The 16700-nt window shown below is 46.4% G+C and overlaps 1 protein-coding gene across 1 annotated transcript in view; it reads left to right on the forward strand.

Annotated features, from left to right (window-relative positions):
* The window catches only part of FAAP20 (FA core complex associated protein 20), a 52212-nt gene extending 36922 nt beyond the window's left edge, over positions 1-15290 (forward strand). Inside the window, exons 4-5 of the mRNA XM_069741676.1 lie at positions 14257-14927; positions 15055-15290. Of these exons, the coding sequence (XP_069597777.1) occupies positions 14257-14927; positions 15055-15127 (744 nt within the window). The 3' untranslated portion in view covers positions 15128-15290. The remainder of the gene's footprint in view (positions 1-14256; positions 14928-15054) is intronic.
* Positions 15291-16700: the final 1410 nt, after the last annotated feature.

A 16700-nucleotide genomic window follows, 5' to 3' on the forward strand; every position in this document is an offset into this window, starting at 1 on the left:
CTCTATTGTGGGTAAAATCCTGGAGGGCATTCTAAGGGATGCTATAACTGGAGTATCTGAAGAGGAATAACCTCATGACCCAGTATCAGCACGGGTTTACTAGGGACCGTTCATGTCAGACTAATCTGATCAGCTTCTATGAAGAGGTAAGTTCCGGACTGGACCAAGGGAACCCAGTGGACGTAGTGTATATGGACTTTTCAAAAGCTTTTGATACGGTGCCACACAAAAGGTTGATACATAAAATGAGAATAATGGGGAGGGGGGAAAATATGTGTAAGTGGGTTAAGAGCTGGCTCAGGGATATGAAACAAAGGGTGGTTATTAATGGAGCCCACTCGGACTGGGTCGCGGTTAGCAGTGGGGTACCACAGGGGTCAGTATTGGGCCCTCTTCTTTTTAACATTTATTAATGGCCTTGTAGGGGGCATTCAGAGCAGAATTTCAATATTTGCAGATGACACTAAACTTTGCAGGGTAATCAATACAGAGGAGGACAATTTTATATTACAGGATGATTTATGTAAACTAGAATCTTGGGCTGATAAATGGCAAATGAGCTTTAATGGGGATAAATGTAAGGTCATGCACTTGGATAGAAGTAATAAGATGTATAACTATGCGCTTAATTCTAAATCTCTGGGCAAAACCGTCAATGAAAAAGACCTGGGAGTATGGGTGGATGACAAACTCATGTTCAGTGGCCAGTGTCAGGCAGCTGCTACAAAGGCAAATAAAATAATGGGATGTATTAAAAGAGGCATAGATGCTCATGAGGAGAACATAATTTTACCTCTATACAAGTCACTAGTTCGACCACACTTAGAATACTGTGCACAGTTCTGGTCTCCGGTGTATAAGAAACACATAGCTGAACTGGATCGGGTGCAGAGAAGAGCGACCAAGGTTATTAGAGGACTGGGGGGTCTGCAATACCAAGATAGGTTATTACACTTGGGGCTATTTAGTTTGGAAAAACGAAGACTAAGGGGTGATCTTATTTCAATGTATAAATATATGAGGGGACAGTACAAAGACCTTTCTGATGATCTTTTTAATCATAGACCTAAGACAGGGACAAGGGGGCATCCTCTACGTCTGGAGGAAAGAAGGTTTAGGCATAATAACAGACGCGGGTTCTTTACTGTAAGAGCAGTGAGACTATGGAACTCTCTGCCATATGATGTTGTAATGAGTGATTACTTAAATTTAAGAGGGGATTGGATACCTTTCTTGAAAAGTATAATGTTGCAGGTTATATATACTAGATTCCTTGATAGGGCGTTGATCCAGGGAACTAGTCTGATTGCCGTATGTGGAGTCGGGAAGGAATTTTCTCCTTCGCCTCATTGGGGGACACAGACCGTGGGTGTATGCTGCTGCCACTAGGAGGCTGACACTAAGTGATACAAAGAAAGTTAGCTCCTCCCCTGCAGTATACACCTCCTGCTGGCTCTCAGCTCCTCCCCTGCAGTATACACCTCCTGCTGGCTCTCAGCTCCTCCCCTGCAGTATACACCTCCTGCTGGCTCTCAGCTCCTCCCCTGCAGTATACACCCTCCTGCTGGCTCTCAGCTCCTCCCCTGCAGTATACACCTCCTGCTGGCTCTCAGCTCCTCCCCTGCAGTATACACCTCCTGCTGGCTCTCAGCTCCTCCCCTGCAGTATACACCCTCCTGCTGGCTCTCAGCTCCTCCCCTGCAGTATACACCCTCCTGCTGGCTCTCAGCTCCTCCCCTGCAGTATACACCCTCCTGCTGGCTCTCAGCTCCTCCCCAGCAGTATACTCCCTCCTGCTGGCTCTCCGCTCCTCCCCTGCAGTATACACCCTCCTGCTGGCTCTCAGCTCCTCCCCTGCAGTATACACCTCCTGCTGGCTCTCAGCTCCTCCCCTGCAGTATACACCCTCCTGCTGGCTCTCAGCTCCTCCCCTGCAGTATACACCCTCCTGCTGGCTCTCAGCTCCTCCCCTGCAGTATACACCCTCCTGCTGGCTCTCAGCTCCTCCCCTGCAGTATACACCCTCCTGCTGGCTCTCAGCTCCTCCCCTGCAGTATACACCCTCCTGCTGGCTCTCAGCTCCTCCCCTGCAGTATACACCTCCTGCTGGCTCTCAGCTCCTCCCCTGCAGTATACACCCTCCTGCTGGCTCTCAGCTCCTCCCCTGCAGTATACACCCTCCTGCTGGCTCTCAGCTCCTCCCCTGCAGTATACACCTCCTGCTGGCTCTCGGCTCCTCCCCTGCAGTATACACCCTCCTGCTGGCTCCCGGCTCCTCCCCTGCAGTATACACCCTCCTGCTGGCTCTCGGCTCCTCCCCTGCAGTATACACCCTCCTGCTGGCTCTCGGCTCCTCCCCTGCAGTATACACCCTCCTGCTGGCTCTCGGCTCCTCCCCTGCAGTATACACCCTCCTGCTGGCTCTCGGCTCCTCCCCTGCAGTATACACCCTCCTGCTGGCTCTCGGCTCCTCCCCTGCAGTATACACCCTCCTGCTGGCTCTCAGCTCCTCCCCTGCAGTATACACCCTCCTGCTGGCTCTCAGCTCCTCCCCTGCAGTATACACCTCCTGCTGGCTCTCAGCTCCTCCCCTGCAGTATACACCCTCCTGCTGGCTCTCAGCTCCTCCCCTGCAGTATACACCCTCCTGCTGGCTCTCAGCTCCTCCTCTGCAGTATACACCCTCCTGCTGGCTCTCAGCTAAGGCTTCTTTCACACTTCAGTTGTTTGGCGTCAGTCTGCTCCGACATAGTGACGGATCCGTCACAATTGTTGAGAAAACGGTTCTAACGGATCCGTTTTTTTGACGGATCCGTTACTTGGGGGTTGTCTGGGAAAAGTATCTACTTTTTGGAGCATGCGCAATTGAAAAAACGGATTGGGGCGACGGATCCGCCGAAAAAAACGGTTGCGGCGGATTCGTCGCCCATAGGCGGCCATTCTATGGAATGGCGGACGCGACGGATCCGTCGCGATCCGCCATTTCGGCGTTGACAAAAAACGTTTCAATGTCCGTCTATTTTCAGAAAACGTCCGCCAAATTTCGACGGATCAGTCGCATGGCGGATGGAACGGACGACCATCCGTCACAATCCGTCGCTAATGCAAGTCTATGGGAAAATAACGGATTCGTCCAAAAAAATTGACGGATCCGTTATTTGAGGAAAATGGCGGTTTTAGACTGACGCCAAACAACTGAAGTGTGAAAGAGGCCTAACCAGTTCTTGCTTAGTGTCTGTAGGAGGCACATGGGTCTGTTTCAGACCCCAACGTTTTTATTTTATTTTTTACTTTTCTGTAAATTTTTATTTTTTAATTAATGGAGTGAAGGGGGCGACGGTTCCTTTCTAGGGTCCAATCTCTCCCGAATCATCAACAGGCGAGCACACCGAGTATACCTCCCCGTACCCTCTCCTGCGACATGGGAAGCCATGCCTGAGCTCACTTCAGGGGCGACGGTTCCTTCATGGTCCCGATCTCCCCACACCAGCAGCAGGCGACCACATGGAGTGTCGCCTCCATGTATCCTCTCCTGGAGCCAGGCCTAATGCCGGACAACTGGCCCTGTCCACCCGGACTGAACTCCGTGGATGTACAGAGGCCCCTCTCTATGGCGTCCGAGCAGCCCCCACTGTCCCACCCCTGTGAAAGCGGATGGCACAAGGAGGCGGATGGTTCCTCTCCACCTCCCCAATAAAGGGAGGGTCGATTGAGGTTTATCCCTGCAATGTCCACGCTGCACAGAACAGCGCTGAAACCCACATCCGCGGCGGCTCCATGCCGGGACGCGCACCGATGGTGAGTGGATCCATCTTCAGAGGGATATCCAGACAGTCCGTCTCGGCCACTTTCCTGTGGCCCACCTCTCTGAGGTAACACTCCGGCCAGCTGCAAAAATTTAGCCCCCGGCTTCGGCCGATGTGTAGGCCACATCCTGGAAGTCTTGCCTGGAACGCCCCGCTGGTGTCACCCGCCGGCTACAGAAATTTAGGCCCCGGCTTGGGCCTATTCAACATTGTGTCCGTGGTTCCGCCCCCCGAATTGGCGCTTCTCGCTCTCTGCGAGATTTCATCAACTCTACATCAGTACCCGGGTAAGGAAGTCCATGGTCTTAAAGGCACACGACCAGTATTCCCTGGTCTTAAAGGCACACGACCAATATTCCCTGGTCTTAAAGGCATAGGACCAGTATTCCCTGGTCTTAAAGGCGTATGACAAGTATTCTTTGATCTTTTAAAGCACATGTCCAGTATTCTCTGGTCTTAAAGGCACATGTCCAGTATTCTGTTCTTAAAGGCGCATGACCACTATTCCCTGGTCTTAAAGGCGAATGACCAGTATTCCCTGGTCTTAAAGGCGTATGACCAGTATTCCCTGGTCTTAAAGGCGTATGACCAGTATTCCCTGGTCTTAGAGGCGTATGACCAGTATTCCCTGGTCTTAAAGGAGCATGACCAGTATTCTCTGATCTTAAAGGCACCTGGTCTTAAGGGTGCATGACCAGTATTCCCTGGTCTTAAAGGCGTATGACAAGTATTCCCTGGTCTTAAAAAGGCGCATGACCAGTATTCCCTGGTCTTAAAGGCGAATGACCAGTATTCTCTGTCCTTAAAGGTGCCTGGTCTTAAAGGCGCATGACCAGTATTCTATGGTCTTAAAGGCGCATGACCAGTATTCCCTGGTCTGAAGGGCGCATTATCAATCCGAGGAGCCCTCCGCCGCCGACCCGAGATTATCCTCTAGTTCCCCCCAGTGGACTTCGTCACTGACCGCAATCCGTGGTTCTCTGACCAAGAGATTGAATCCCTCTGTGGCTCGGAGTACTTGCAGGACCGATATACATGGTCCCTATCCTACATGGGAGCCGTCGGCTAGCAGGGGCTGCAAGTATTCTAGAAACGTACAGGCGTCTAGAAACATACAGGCATCTAGAAAACGGAAGTTTTCGTTTCCTGCTCCCTCACCAATGATTTGATGACAACAAGGCTCTGAATATGGATTGGATATTGCCTGAACTTGCCAGAGCTCCAGAGAAAAGTAACCAATCTCGGTACATTGACGTAGACTCTGGTTTTGCTCTAGACTACGCAGTATCCCTCATAAGGAGACTAAACTCCCCCGTAGAGCATTTGCCATTCAGTTCAGATAAGCGATTCACTGGACCGAAGCCTCTACGTGGGATGCCATGCCTGGCCTGATTTTTAAGGGCGATGGGTCCTCTAAAGGGCACCGATCTCCCCACACCATCAACAGACGAGCACACGGAGTGTCGCCTCCATGTTTCCTCTTCTGCATCCAGGCCTAACGCCAGACAACCTGTCCTGTCCACCCGGGGACCTGAACTCTGTGGATGTACAGAGGCACCCGTTTTGGCGTACGAGCATTCCCCTCCGCATCACCACTATTTAGCGGATGATGAAAGAAGGCGGACAGTTCCTCTCCACTTCCCTGTTAAGAGGTTGATGGATCGAGGGTTCCTAATTTTTATCTCTGCACCGCCAAAAGAGAGCGACGATGGCAAGAGACTATGACCTGCTGGATGCAGCCGCACATTCTGCCACGGGGCAGATTAACCGAATAGAATCTCCTGTGGTATGCCTACCAGTATCCCTTCCCGAGGGGTCATCAATTAAAAATACCACGGACTGTCAGATAACAAATCTGGTTCATTTCGCCTTGCGGCTTCGGGTTCAGCGCTCTATCCTCCCTAGCCACCGCATGGATTGCTAGAGCAATGGTCTCCTGGCGGGAGACCTTAACTACTTTGATTCACACCAGTAACAACTGGCCAATCAAATCTTTTGAGCGAGAGCCTGACAAAGGATTGTATAAGGATTGTCCAGCACAGTCTAGATCTAAGGGATCTTGGGTCCAAAAAGGGGAACGAAAAGTAAGACCGACCCTGGACCTCAATCTTCTAACAACCTTTGACATGGTCCTCCTTCTTCGGATGGAGTTCCCCCGCTCAGCCATTACTTCAACAGAAAAAGGTGCAGTTTCCGGCATCCATCGACATTCGGGATGCTTAACCTCTTCAAAAATTCCTTCGCCTTTCCATTCGTGAGCAGCATTTTCAAGTCACAACCTTGTCCTTCGGCCTTGCTTCTGCACCCAGAGTGTTCGCACGGGTCATGGCGGATGTCATGTTTCTCTTGCACCCTAGATTTGTGCTCGTCCTGCCCTGTTTGGTCGACTGTCTAGCCGCCCTTCCAGGACTACGCTGAGTCGTCTATATTACTTGCGATACCCTCTTACCTGGGCTGGCAGCTACACTTAGACAAGTTCTCCTCATTTTCAGCCAAGCGGATATCCTTTTTGAGGATGATCCTGCACACTTCCAGAAGGATGGTAATTCTCCCTCGAGACAAGGTCATGGCCCTTCAACAGGGAGCTCGCGCAAGAAGAGTTCTGAGGACTTGATTACTCACCCCCTCATTTCATTCGATTTGCTAGGAGAGTTCTGAGGAAGAATGGTGACGACAATGGAAGCGGTTTCCTTCGCTCCGCTCGTTTTCAGCAAGGCAAACAGACTTTCAGACGATAGTCTCTGAGCTCCTTCATCCAGGGCCTTTCTCCCGGTTCAATGGTTATTAGTAACTACCAATGCGAGTCTTCTTCTCCCTATCATTGTTCTGGAGATCCGAACGGTAGTCCTACAGCAGGTCCACTGCCTTCTGGCGGGTCACCCTATCCGAATTCAATTGGATAATGCCACGGCGGTGCCATACGTCAGTCATCTAGTAGGTACCCACGGTCAGGCGCCATGACCGAGGTACCTCATATTCTCTGGTGGGCCGAGAGCTATCATTCGGTGATCTCGGCAATATATATCCCAGAAGTAGAACTCTGGAGGCAAACAAATTCAGCCATCAGGGTTCTGCCTCAGGTCAGTTGGAACTTTACCCTGAAGTCTTCCACCAGATCTGCCTTCACTGGAGCTCTCCAGTTGTAGGTCGGATGACGTCCAGACTGAAGGCCAATGTACTCGAGTTCATGGTTCGGCCTCGAGATCCAAGAGCCATCGCATTCCATGCTCTGGTTCTGCTGTGGTACCAGTTTCCATAACTCCCCTTCCACTACTTCCGAAAGCCTTTCGGAAGTAGAAAGGGGCCCCAGTGATCCTCAGAGATCCGCACTGACCACGTCCGTTTTTCTGTTTGCGGAGCTAGTATCTTCCCGCCTTATCACAGCAAAACTGCAAGTAGGGACTTTCTCACAGGGAGTTTTCACACATAGGAAAGAACTATCGCATACCGTTGGATCATTGGGACCGTATTAGTCCTAGCAGCCTTACAGTAGGCTCCTTTTCATCTGGGCAGACTTTACTATCAGGGAAAGTCGCCCCCTTTTTCCTCTGCGATATCCTCACTCTGACAAGTCTTCGGAGCTAACTGCTCTGCTCTTTCAGACTTTTTTTCCCTTATTACCTTCGAGGCAAGGTTGTCCTCAGGCCATCCCCATTCCTTGTTACCAAGGTGGTACTGTATTATCACTGTTATGAGGGCATAGTTCTTCTCTCATCTCTTTTGGCACCAGTCCTCAAAATGGAAGGAATTCCCTATATTCTGGACGAAGTGAGTGCTCTGAGTAGGTACGTCTCGAGGACGGACGCTTTATTTTGGCTTCCTGACGGTAGAGGAACGCTTCCTGTCATTTTCAGGAAGGGTTTAGCCGTTTCATCGGCCATGATAACATGGTGAATTCGTTTCACCATCCAGGAGTCCTTCCGTGCTAGATGTCAGCCTATCTCTCTATCGAGGGTTCTAGGCACCAGGCGTCGGCAAGGCACGCCTGCAAGCTTGCGGATTCGTCCAGTCCGCATGCACTCTTGAAGCACTATAATTCCCACACATCCACAGATGTGAGTCTGGGCAGGTTGACTCTGCAGGCCGCGGTGGCGTACTTGTAAGTAGCAGTTACACAGGGCCTGATCTATTGTTGTCCCCACCCAGGGACTGCTTTGGGACGTCCCACGGTCTGTGTCCCCCAATGAGGCGAAGGAGAAATAGGGATTTTTGTGTACTCACCGTAAAATCCTTTTCTCCGAGCCAATCATTGGGGGACACAGCTCCCACCCTGTTATTAGCTTATGCTTGTTTTTTATAATCTGACATGTTATACTCTCATATATAATATGACATGCTATACACTCATATGTTGTTATTGATCTCCTACTGCTTTTGCACCGAACTGGTTAGCTGAGAGCCAGCAGGAGGGTGTATACTGCAGGGGAGGAGCTAACTTTCTTTGTATCACTTAGTGTCAGCCTCCTAGTGGTAGCAGCATACACCCACGGTCTGTGTCCCCCAATGATTGGCTCAGAGAAAAGGATTTTACGGTGAGTACACAACAATCCCTATTTTTCCCCAAAGTGGAGCTTACTATTTGCCACATGGGTTATTTTTGCCTTCCTCTGGATCAACATGTGAGGGCATGTTAGGTTAGGCTATGGGTTGAACTAGATGGACTTAAAGTCTTCCTTCAATCTTAATAACTATGTTACTTCTCGGGGGTTTCTTCTGTTACGACACCTCAGGGGCTCTGCCAATGTGACATGGCAACCTCAAACCATTCCAATCTGAACTCCAATATGGCACTTCTTCCCTTCTGAGCTGTGCATTGTGCCTTAAAAGTAGTTTTTGACCACATATGGGCTATTGGTGTACACAGGATAAATTGTACAACAAATTGCATGGTCCATTTTGCCCCGTTACCCTTGTGAAAATGAAAAAAATCAACATTTGTGTGGGAAAAATTTAATTTCCAACTTCTCTGAGGTCAAGGTGCTTGCCACACATCTAGATGCAATGCCTGAGGGGTCTGGTTTCCAAAATGGGGCCACTTGTGGGAGGTTTCCACTGATTAGACACATCAGGGGCTCTTCAAACATGACAAGGGCGTGTAATAATGATTCCAGCTAATTTTGCTTTCAAAGAGTCATATAGCACTCCTTCTCTTCCTATTCCTGCCGTGCACGCAAACAGTAGTCTCCCCCCACATATGGGGCATCGGTGTACTCAGGAGAAATTGCACAATAAATTGTATGGTCCATGTTTGTCTTTCTGATACCCTTATGAAAATGCAAAATTTGGGGCAACATGACGTCCGCTCTCGATTCCAGCTATTTTTGTGTTCAAATAATCAAAAGTTGCTCCTTCCCATCTGTGCGCCCAAACAGTAGGCATAAGGGGTATTGGCGAAATGAGGAGAAATTGCACAACAAATTTTAGGGTTCATTTCCTCCTGTTTTCCTCGGGGTGGGGGGGTTGGGGGGGAGGAGAGAGGGGACCTTGCGGTGACATACTCACCTGCTCCTGGCGCTGTCCCTGCATGTCCGATGGTCTCTGGGCAGCTCTTCCTGTGTTCAGCGGTCACGTGGTACCGCTCATTAAAGTAATGAATATGAACGCATATTCATTACTGTAATGAGCGGTACGTGACTGCTGAACACAGGAAGATGCCGCCGGCTCCCGGAGACCATCTGACAGTGAGACGCTGCTAGGGACCGCATCGGGAGCAGGTGAGTATATGGGGGGAGATGAGCATTGCGCGATACTCACCTTCCTCGTTCCACTGCTGCGCGCTGCTCTGGCTTCCATCCTCTGCACTGTTCTGGTCAGAGGGCGCGATGACGCGATTAGTGTGCGCGCCGCCCTCTGTCTGAACAGGCAGTGCAGAGGATGGAAGACAGAGCAGCGCGCAGCGGTGGAACGAGGAAGGTGACTATCGTAACTGCCGGGGGCCTGAGTGAAGAGAGGTGAGTATGTAATTTTTTTTATTTTAATCGCAGCAACAGCAAATGGGGAAAATGTGTGGAGCTTCGTATGGGGCCACAATGTATAGAGCTTCGTATGGGGCCACAATGTATAGAGCTTCGTATGGGGCCACAATGTATGGAGCATCGTATGGGGCCATAATGTATGGAGCATCTCATGGGGCCATAATGTATGGAGCATCGTGTGGAGCATCTCATGGGGCCACAATGTATGCAGCATCTCATGGGGCCACAGTGTATGGAGCATCTCATGGGGCCATAATGTGTGGAGCATCTCATGGGGCATCATGTGTGGAGCATCTTATGGGGCCATAATGTGTGTAGTATCTCATGGGGCATAATGTATGGAGCATCTTATGGGGCCATAATGTGTGTAGTATCTCATGGGGCATAATGTGTGGAGCATCTTATGGGGCCATCAACCTTTATGCAGCATTGTATGGGGCAAATGTTTCTATGGAGCATCTTATGGGGCCATTATTAACCTTTGTGCAACATTATATGGGGCATATTTTAATATGGAGCATTATATGGGGCGTATTTTGTATGGAGCATCTTATGGGGCCCATCATGAACTGTATGGAGCATTATATGGGGCTCCTGATTCAATATGCATATTCAAAAACACTTAACCTAACCTACTGATATCTCAATTAATTTTACTTTTATTGGGATCTATTTTTATTTTTGACATTTACCGGTAGCTGCTGCATTGTCCACCCTAGGGCTTATACTCGAGTCAATAAGTTTTCCCAATTTTTTGTGGCAAAATTAGGGGGGTCGGCTTATACTCGAGTATATACGGTAGATGTAAATATGTGTGCTTTTGCCTGTCCTTAGTTGACAGTGCTTCATCAACCTGTTCAAGTGTCAAATGTATTCCTACCTTGTAAAATAGTAGTTTAAGGTTTTATATTTTGTCTTACGATTGTAGGAAAATATTTGCATTACTTTCCCATAAAGCAATTACCGTATATACTCGAGTATAAGCTGAGATTTTCAGCCCATTTTTTTGGGGCTGAAAGTCCCCCTCGGCTTATACTCGAGTCATACCCAGGGTTCGGCAGGGGAGGGGGAGCGGGGACTGTGTAATTATACTCACTTGCTTCTGGCGCAGTCCCTGGACGTCCCTGCTTCCCCGGCGCTGGCAGCTTCTTCCTGTAGTGAGCGGTCACATGGTACCGCTCATTACAGTAATGAATATGCTGCTCCACCTCCCATAGGGGTGGAGCCGCATATTCATTACTGTAATGAGCGGTAACGGTGACCGCTCAATACAGGAAGAAGCTATAGCGCCAGGAAGTAGGGACTGCACCTCGCCAGGAGCAGGTGAGTATAATGGGGAGCGCTGCGCGATATTCACTTGCTCCTCGTTCTGGCGCCGCTCCGTCTTCAGCATCTTCTGCAGTGATGCTCAGGTCAGAGGGCGCTGTGGCGTGGTCAGTGCGCACCCTCTGCCTGAACGTCAGTGCAGAAGACGCTGAAGATGGAACGGCGTTACTTAAACTGGCAATGTCTATTTTTTCCACTTTGGCTACAGTAGATTGCACATAAAAATCCTGTTTCCCAAAATACTGTAGTTAAATAACAATTTATATGGTACTAAATGCTCTCCAGCTGTATTGGCACAAATGTGAATTTTGCAGAGTTGCCCTGCGTCAGGAAATGCACCCTCTTGTTGAATTTTGCTTCAACGATTAGGGTAATGTCTATTAAGTATTTTTACTGTTACTATGGTTACAGGTCGTTTATGTAAAAAAAAAAAACACTGCCTCAATTTTTTTTGGGTGGAATACAGAATACTTGTAAAGAATTGAAAGTTACCATCTGTTGAATAATGCTGTCAGACCTTTTACCATTCTACAGCACTGATTTATTCTTGTGAAATAAACTTGTTTCTTTCATAACATTTAAAGAGGTCCTATAAACTTGCCATAAAACTATATATTTTTTTAGCTCCATTAAATGCCAGTTTTTTTCTTCCTTTCCTGCTTGTTCATAATATATGGCCCCTCTTTGTACGTAGAGGGCCTAGGTTGGACTCATTAATTTGCCTGCTTTATCACTTTGTACAGTCACGACTCCATTGAATACAGTAGGAAAATTGATTCACCTTTTGTTTTCGTAAATTCATCTACCAAATGGTGAGGCGTTTCACCAATGCATCCTAAAGAGCAGTAAATTGGTGAAAAGCAAATTACCTACACTTCAACCTGGAGCCTGAACTTTGCATTGTATATTACATATATGTAATAAGTTTTCCATGTGTATTATGCAACCCAGATGAAGGAGGAAGATACAGCTGCTTCCAAAGCATTACAGGGAATCTGTCACCTCATTTTGCCGCTATAAACTGCGGCCACCACCATTAAGCCCCCGATGTAACCTGAAAGATGAGAAAAACAAGTTAAATTATACTCACCCAGAAGCGGTCCTGGTTCGGTCCGGCGCTTCCCATCTTCATGCGATGACATCTTCTTCCTTGCTTCTGTCCTGGCTCCTGCGCAGGCGTACTGATTTGCCCTGTTGAGGGCAGCGTAAAGCACTGCAGTGCGCAGGCCCCGGGCCTCTCTGACCTTTCCCGGTGCCTGCACACTGCAGTACTTTGCTCTGCCCTCAACAGGGCAGAGCAAAGTACGCCTGCGCCAGAGCCGCAACAGAAGCAAGGAGGAGGACGTCATGGCATGAAGATGGGAGGTGCCGGACTCGGACCTGCAACACCCATCGGACCCAAACCGGTACCGCCCCTGGGTGAGTATAATCTAACTTGTTTTTCTTATCTTTCAGGTTACATCGGGGGCTTATCTTCAGGATTACAGAATGCTGTACATAAGCCGCAGTTTATAGTGGCAAAATGAGGTGACAGATTCCCTTTAATCTGCTAAAAGGAGGAAAATCTACTAAAACTAAAGGGTTAAGCTTAGTCTCTTACTACATATTAACCCCTTCACCCCAAAGCCTGTTTTTACCTTCCTGATCAGGCCAAATTTTACAATTCTGACCAGTGTCTCTTTATGTGGTTATTGCAAATTGCAAGAGGACTAGAACTCTAGTGCCACCTATAGGAAGTAGCAATCCCAATAGTCACATGACTTAGGAAAAAACTAAATTCTCAATTTGCAGACACTGTGTTTCAGGGTACTGCACATCATCAGTGCAAGGTGTGAGATGTGGTTTCCCTGGATAAGAGGTGTCTGATCGGGATCCAAGGGGTAATGTTTCTTCTTCAGAGGGTCATGTCAAGCATGCCGAGGTGAGGAGACTTTTAAGCCACAATGCTCCTCTGGGAAATATGCAAATTGTGGTCATAACTCTGTAACGCTTCAACAGATCCCTCTGATTCTGAGATTTTCTCGTGACATATTATACTTCACAGAAGTTAATAATGTTGAACCATGAAAATAAAACTGTCAAGTCCGCAGTCTTCCCCATGATTGTGGAGTCTACTGAAACAGACAAAGGGACCTTTATAAATGCTTAGGAAGCCTTTGCAAGGTGTTTATTTTAATTTTCTGAGATAATGACTTTTGGGTTTTCCTTGGCTGTAAGCCATAATAATCAACATGAACAGAAATAAACACGTGAAATAGATCACTCTGTTTGTAATGACTCTATATGATATAGGAGTTTCACTTTTTGTATTGAAGAACTGAAATAAATTTACTTTTTGATATTCTAATTTTGTGAGAAGCACCTGTGTGTGTGTGTGTGTGTGTGTGTGTGTGTGTGTGTGTGTGTGTGTAATTTTATTTTTTTTTCATAAATTTATTTATTGGATTAATATTTTTTCTTTTTTTTATTTGGTGATATTTAAAAAATATTTTTACAATTTTACTATTAGGACAACCCGTTCTTGAACTAAATGATTGACCCCGATAAAAAAACAAAACAAAACTATGCTCGCCTCCCGTGCTGGTGCCGCTCCAGCGTTGTCAGCACTCGCGGTCCCGGAGATCTAGTGCGGTTTTGTGACACATGGTACCCGGCGCCCAATCAGCGCTGGCGTCACGATCTCTGACTTCATATGGGTTGAACATGAAGAGGAAGTCATGGTTTAGTTGCAGCCCTGGCTTCCTCCTCATGTTCATGTTCAATCCGTACAAAGGCGGAGGCAGGGACACCAGCGCTGATTAGGTGCCGGGCACCACATGTCATTCCACCGCACCAGAGCTCTGGAACCACGAGTACTGGAGCGGCGCCGGCATGGGAGGTGAGTATAAGTTTTTTTATGTTATCAGGGCCAAGCATTTAGTTAAAGAAGGTGTTGTCCTAGTAGTAGACAACCCCTTTAATGCATAATTGTCATCAATCAGCAGCATAATTGCATTTCAAGTCAGGCAAAAAAATGTAGAATATAGATGGGTGGGTGCAATTATCTCTTGCATCAGTGTATGGTATATATTTGTGCCTCTGTTCATTCAGTCCCATTATCTAGCTTGTGTCCTATAACAGTTTTTTTTATATTTAAATATCAACTTTAGATGCGCAGGAAGGAAAAGGAGATGATCAACACCGAAGTGTTTAAAGTTGGCAACAAGAACTTTGAATGGGTTGCATTTCCTACTTTCATTACTACTAATAATGCAGAAAAGCCTTGTGTACAAGAGATCGAAGGAAGTGTTGAGCACATTAACAAGTCCTCACCCAATACAATTCTACAAAAACAAATTTCTACTTCAAGAAAACCTACAGTTTTGCTGAATGAGCAAATCGGATTACCACTCTATAGTGGGGAAAGAAATACCCAAGAACTGCCCACACCACAAAATGCTTCAACAAACTGTGTCATGCTGCCACCTATGTCACAAAAAAGTGCTAAAGAAAATGCTACTAAGCCACGGACATTACTAAAAGGTTCTTCAAAGAATATTCTATATCCACATACATCACAAAAAAGTTCCACAAAGCGTAACAAGGAGCCACAACAGACATCCCAAAAAACAAATATTAATTTATGGACTACAGTAACTTCACTGAAAAGTAACAAGATATCACGGGAACCTAAAACAGAGGCAAAGCCCCACTTTAATGATGTTTTATTGGTAGATGAAGAGACTTCAGAGGGTAGTAGCAAAGAGAATACAAAAAAAGCATCCGATGACACAAGTTCATTTGACAACTGCCCCATATGTTTGATGCTGTTTCCTAAACAGTAAGTGCAACATACAGTAAAATAACTTTTACCACAACCTTTGAGAACCCTTTATTGTACTGTCACATTGTTAATATGCTAGAAATGCTTACAATAAATAATAAGACTGCATTTTCTTTCTCTCCAGGTTTTCACAGCTTGATATGGACAGCCATCTGGCTCAGTGCTTGTCGGAAACAACTGTTGATGTCGTGTGGTGATTAGCAATGTGGACTAACCAAATAATTCAATAGATGTTATTGATGGACCTTCGCATTGTTTCCATGTACTTTCGTATTGTTTTGTTTATGAATTTACAACAAAGTAAGGTAAAATAAGGTATGGATTTATGTATAATAAAATGTGTGCACTGAATTATTTCCATACCTCTTGTAGATTTGTATGGAGTAGCAAGATGCATGCTCAGCCTCCTCTCCATAAAGATCTTTTCCATTGGCCATCCAAGGAAAGGTAGATGTCCTTGTGGGTGTACCCACACAGTTATTGCTTTTGTAATACACTGCTCACAAAAAGTTATGGATATTTGACTCTAGGCCAAAATTTCAGGATGAACCTAAAATTCACTAACTTTTTCAGGTGAACTTACTGTAACCTTCTGCAAACTTTTGAATGCACATGTCCAACTATTCAATGTTTCATTACTTTTTTTTCACAACTTGCTGTTCTTTAACCCCTTTACCCCCAAGGGTGGTTTGCACGTTAATGACCGGGCCAATTTTTACAATTCTGACCACTGTCCCTTTATGAGGTTATAACTCTGGAACACTTCAACGGATCCTGATGATTCTGATATTGTTTTCTCGTGACATATTATACTTCATGTTAGTGGTAAAATTTCTTTGATATTACCTGCGTTTATTTGTGAAAAAAATGGAAATTTGGCGAAAATTTTGAAAACTTCCCAATTTTCCAAATTTGAATTTTTAGGCCCTTAAATCACAGAGATATATCGCACAAAATACTTAATAAGTAACATTTCCCACATGTCTACTTTACATCAGCACAATTTTGGAACCCAAATTTTTTGTTAGGGAGTTACAAGGGTTAAAAGTTGACCAGCAATTTCTCATTTTTCAACACCATTTTTTTTTAGGGACCACATCACATTTGAAGTCACTTTGAGGGGTCTATATGATGGCAAATAACCAAGTGTGACACCATTCTAAAAACTGCACCCCTCAAGGTGCTCAAAACCACATTCAAGAAGTTTATCAACCCTTCAAGTGTTTCACAGGAATTTTTGGAATGTTTAACAAAAATGAACATTTAACTTTTCTTCGCAAAAAATTTACTTCGGCTCCAATTTGTTTTATTTTACCAAGGGTAACAGGAGAAATTGGACCACAAAAGTTGTTGTGCAATTTGTCCTGAGTACGCTGATACCCCATATGTGGGGGTAAACCACTGTTTGGGCGCATGGCAGAGCTCGGACGGGAAGGAGCGCCATTTGACTTTTCAATGCAAAAATGGACTGGAATTAAGATTGGACGCCATGTTGCGTTTGGAGAGCCCCTGATGTGCCTAAACAGTGGAAACCCCCCAATTCTAACTGAAACCCTAACCATACCCCTAACTCCAACACACCCCTAACCCTAATCCCAACCGTAAATGTAATCTAAACCCTATCCCTAACTTTAGCCCCAACCCTAACCCTAATGGAAAAATGGAAATAAATAAAAAAAAATTTCATTTTATTATTTTTCCCGAACTAAGGGGGTGATGAAGGGAGGTTTGATTTACTATTTATAACGTGTTTTTTAGCGGATTTTTATT

This window comes from Ranitomeya imitator, chromosome 10 (assembly GCF_032444005.1).
Source record: "Ranitomeya imitator isolate aRanImi1 chromosome 10, aRanImi1.pri, whole genome shotgun sequence".
Lineage (NCBI taxonomy): Eukaryota > Metazoa > Chordata > Amphibia > Anura > Dendrobatidae > Ranitomeya > Ranitomeya imitator.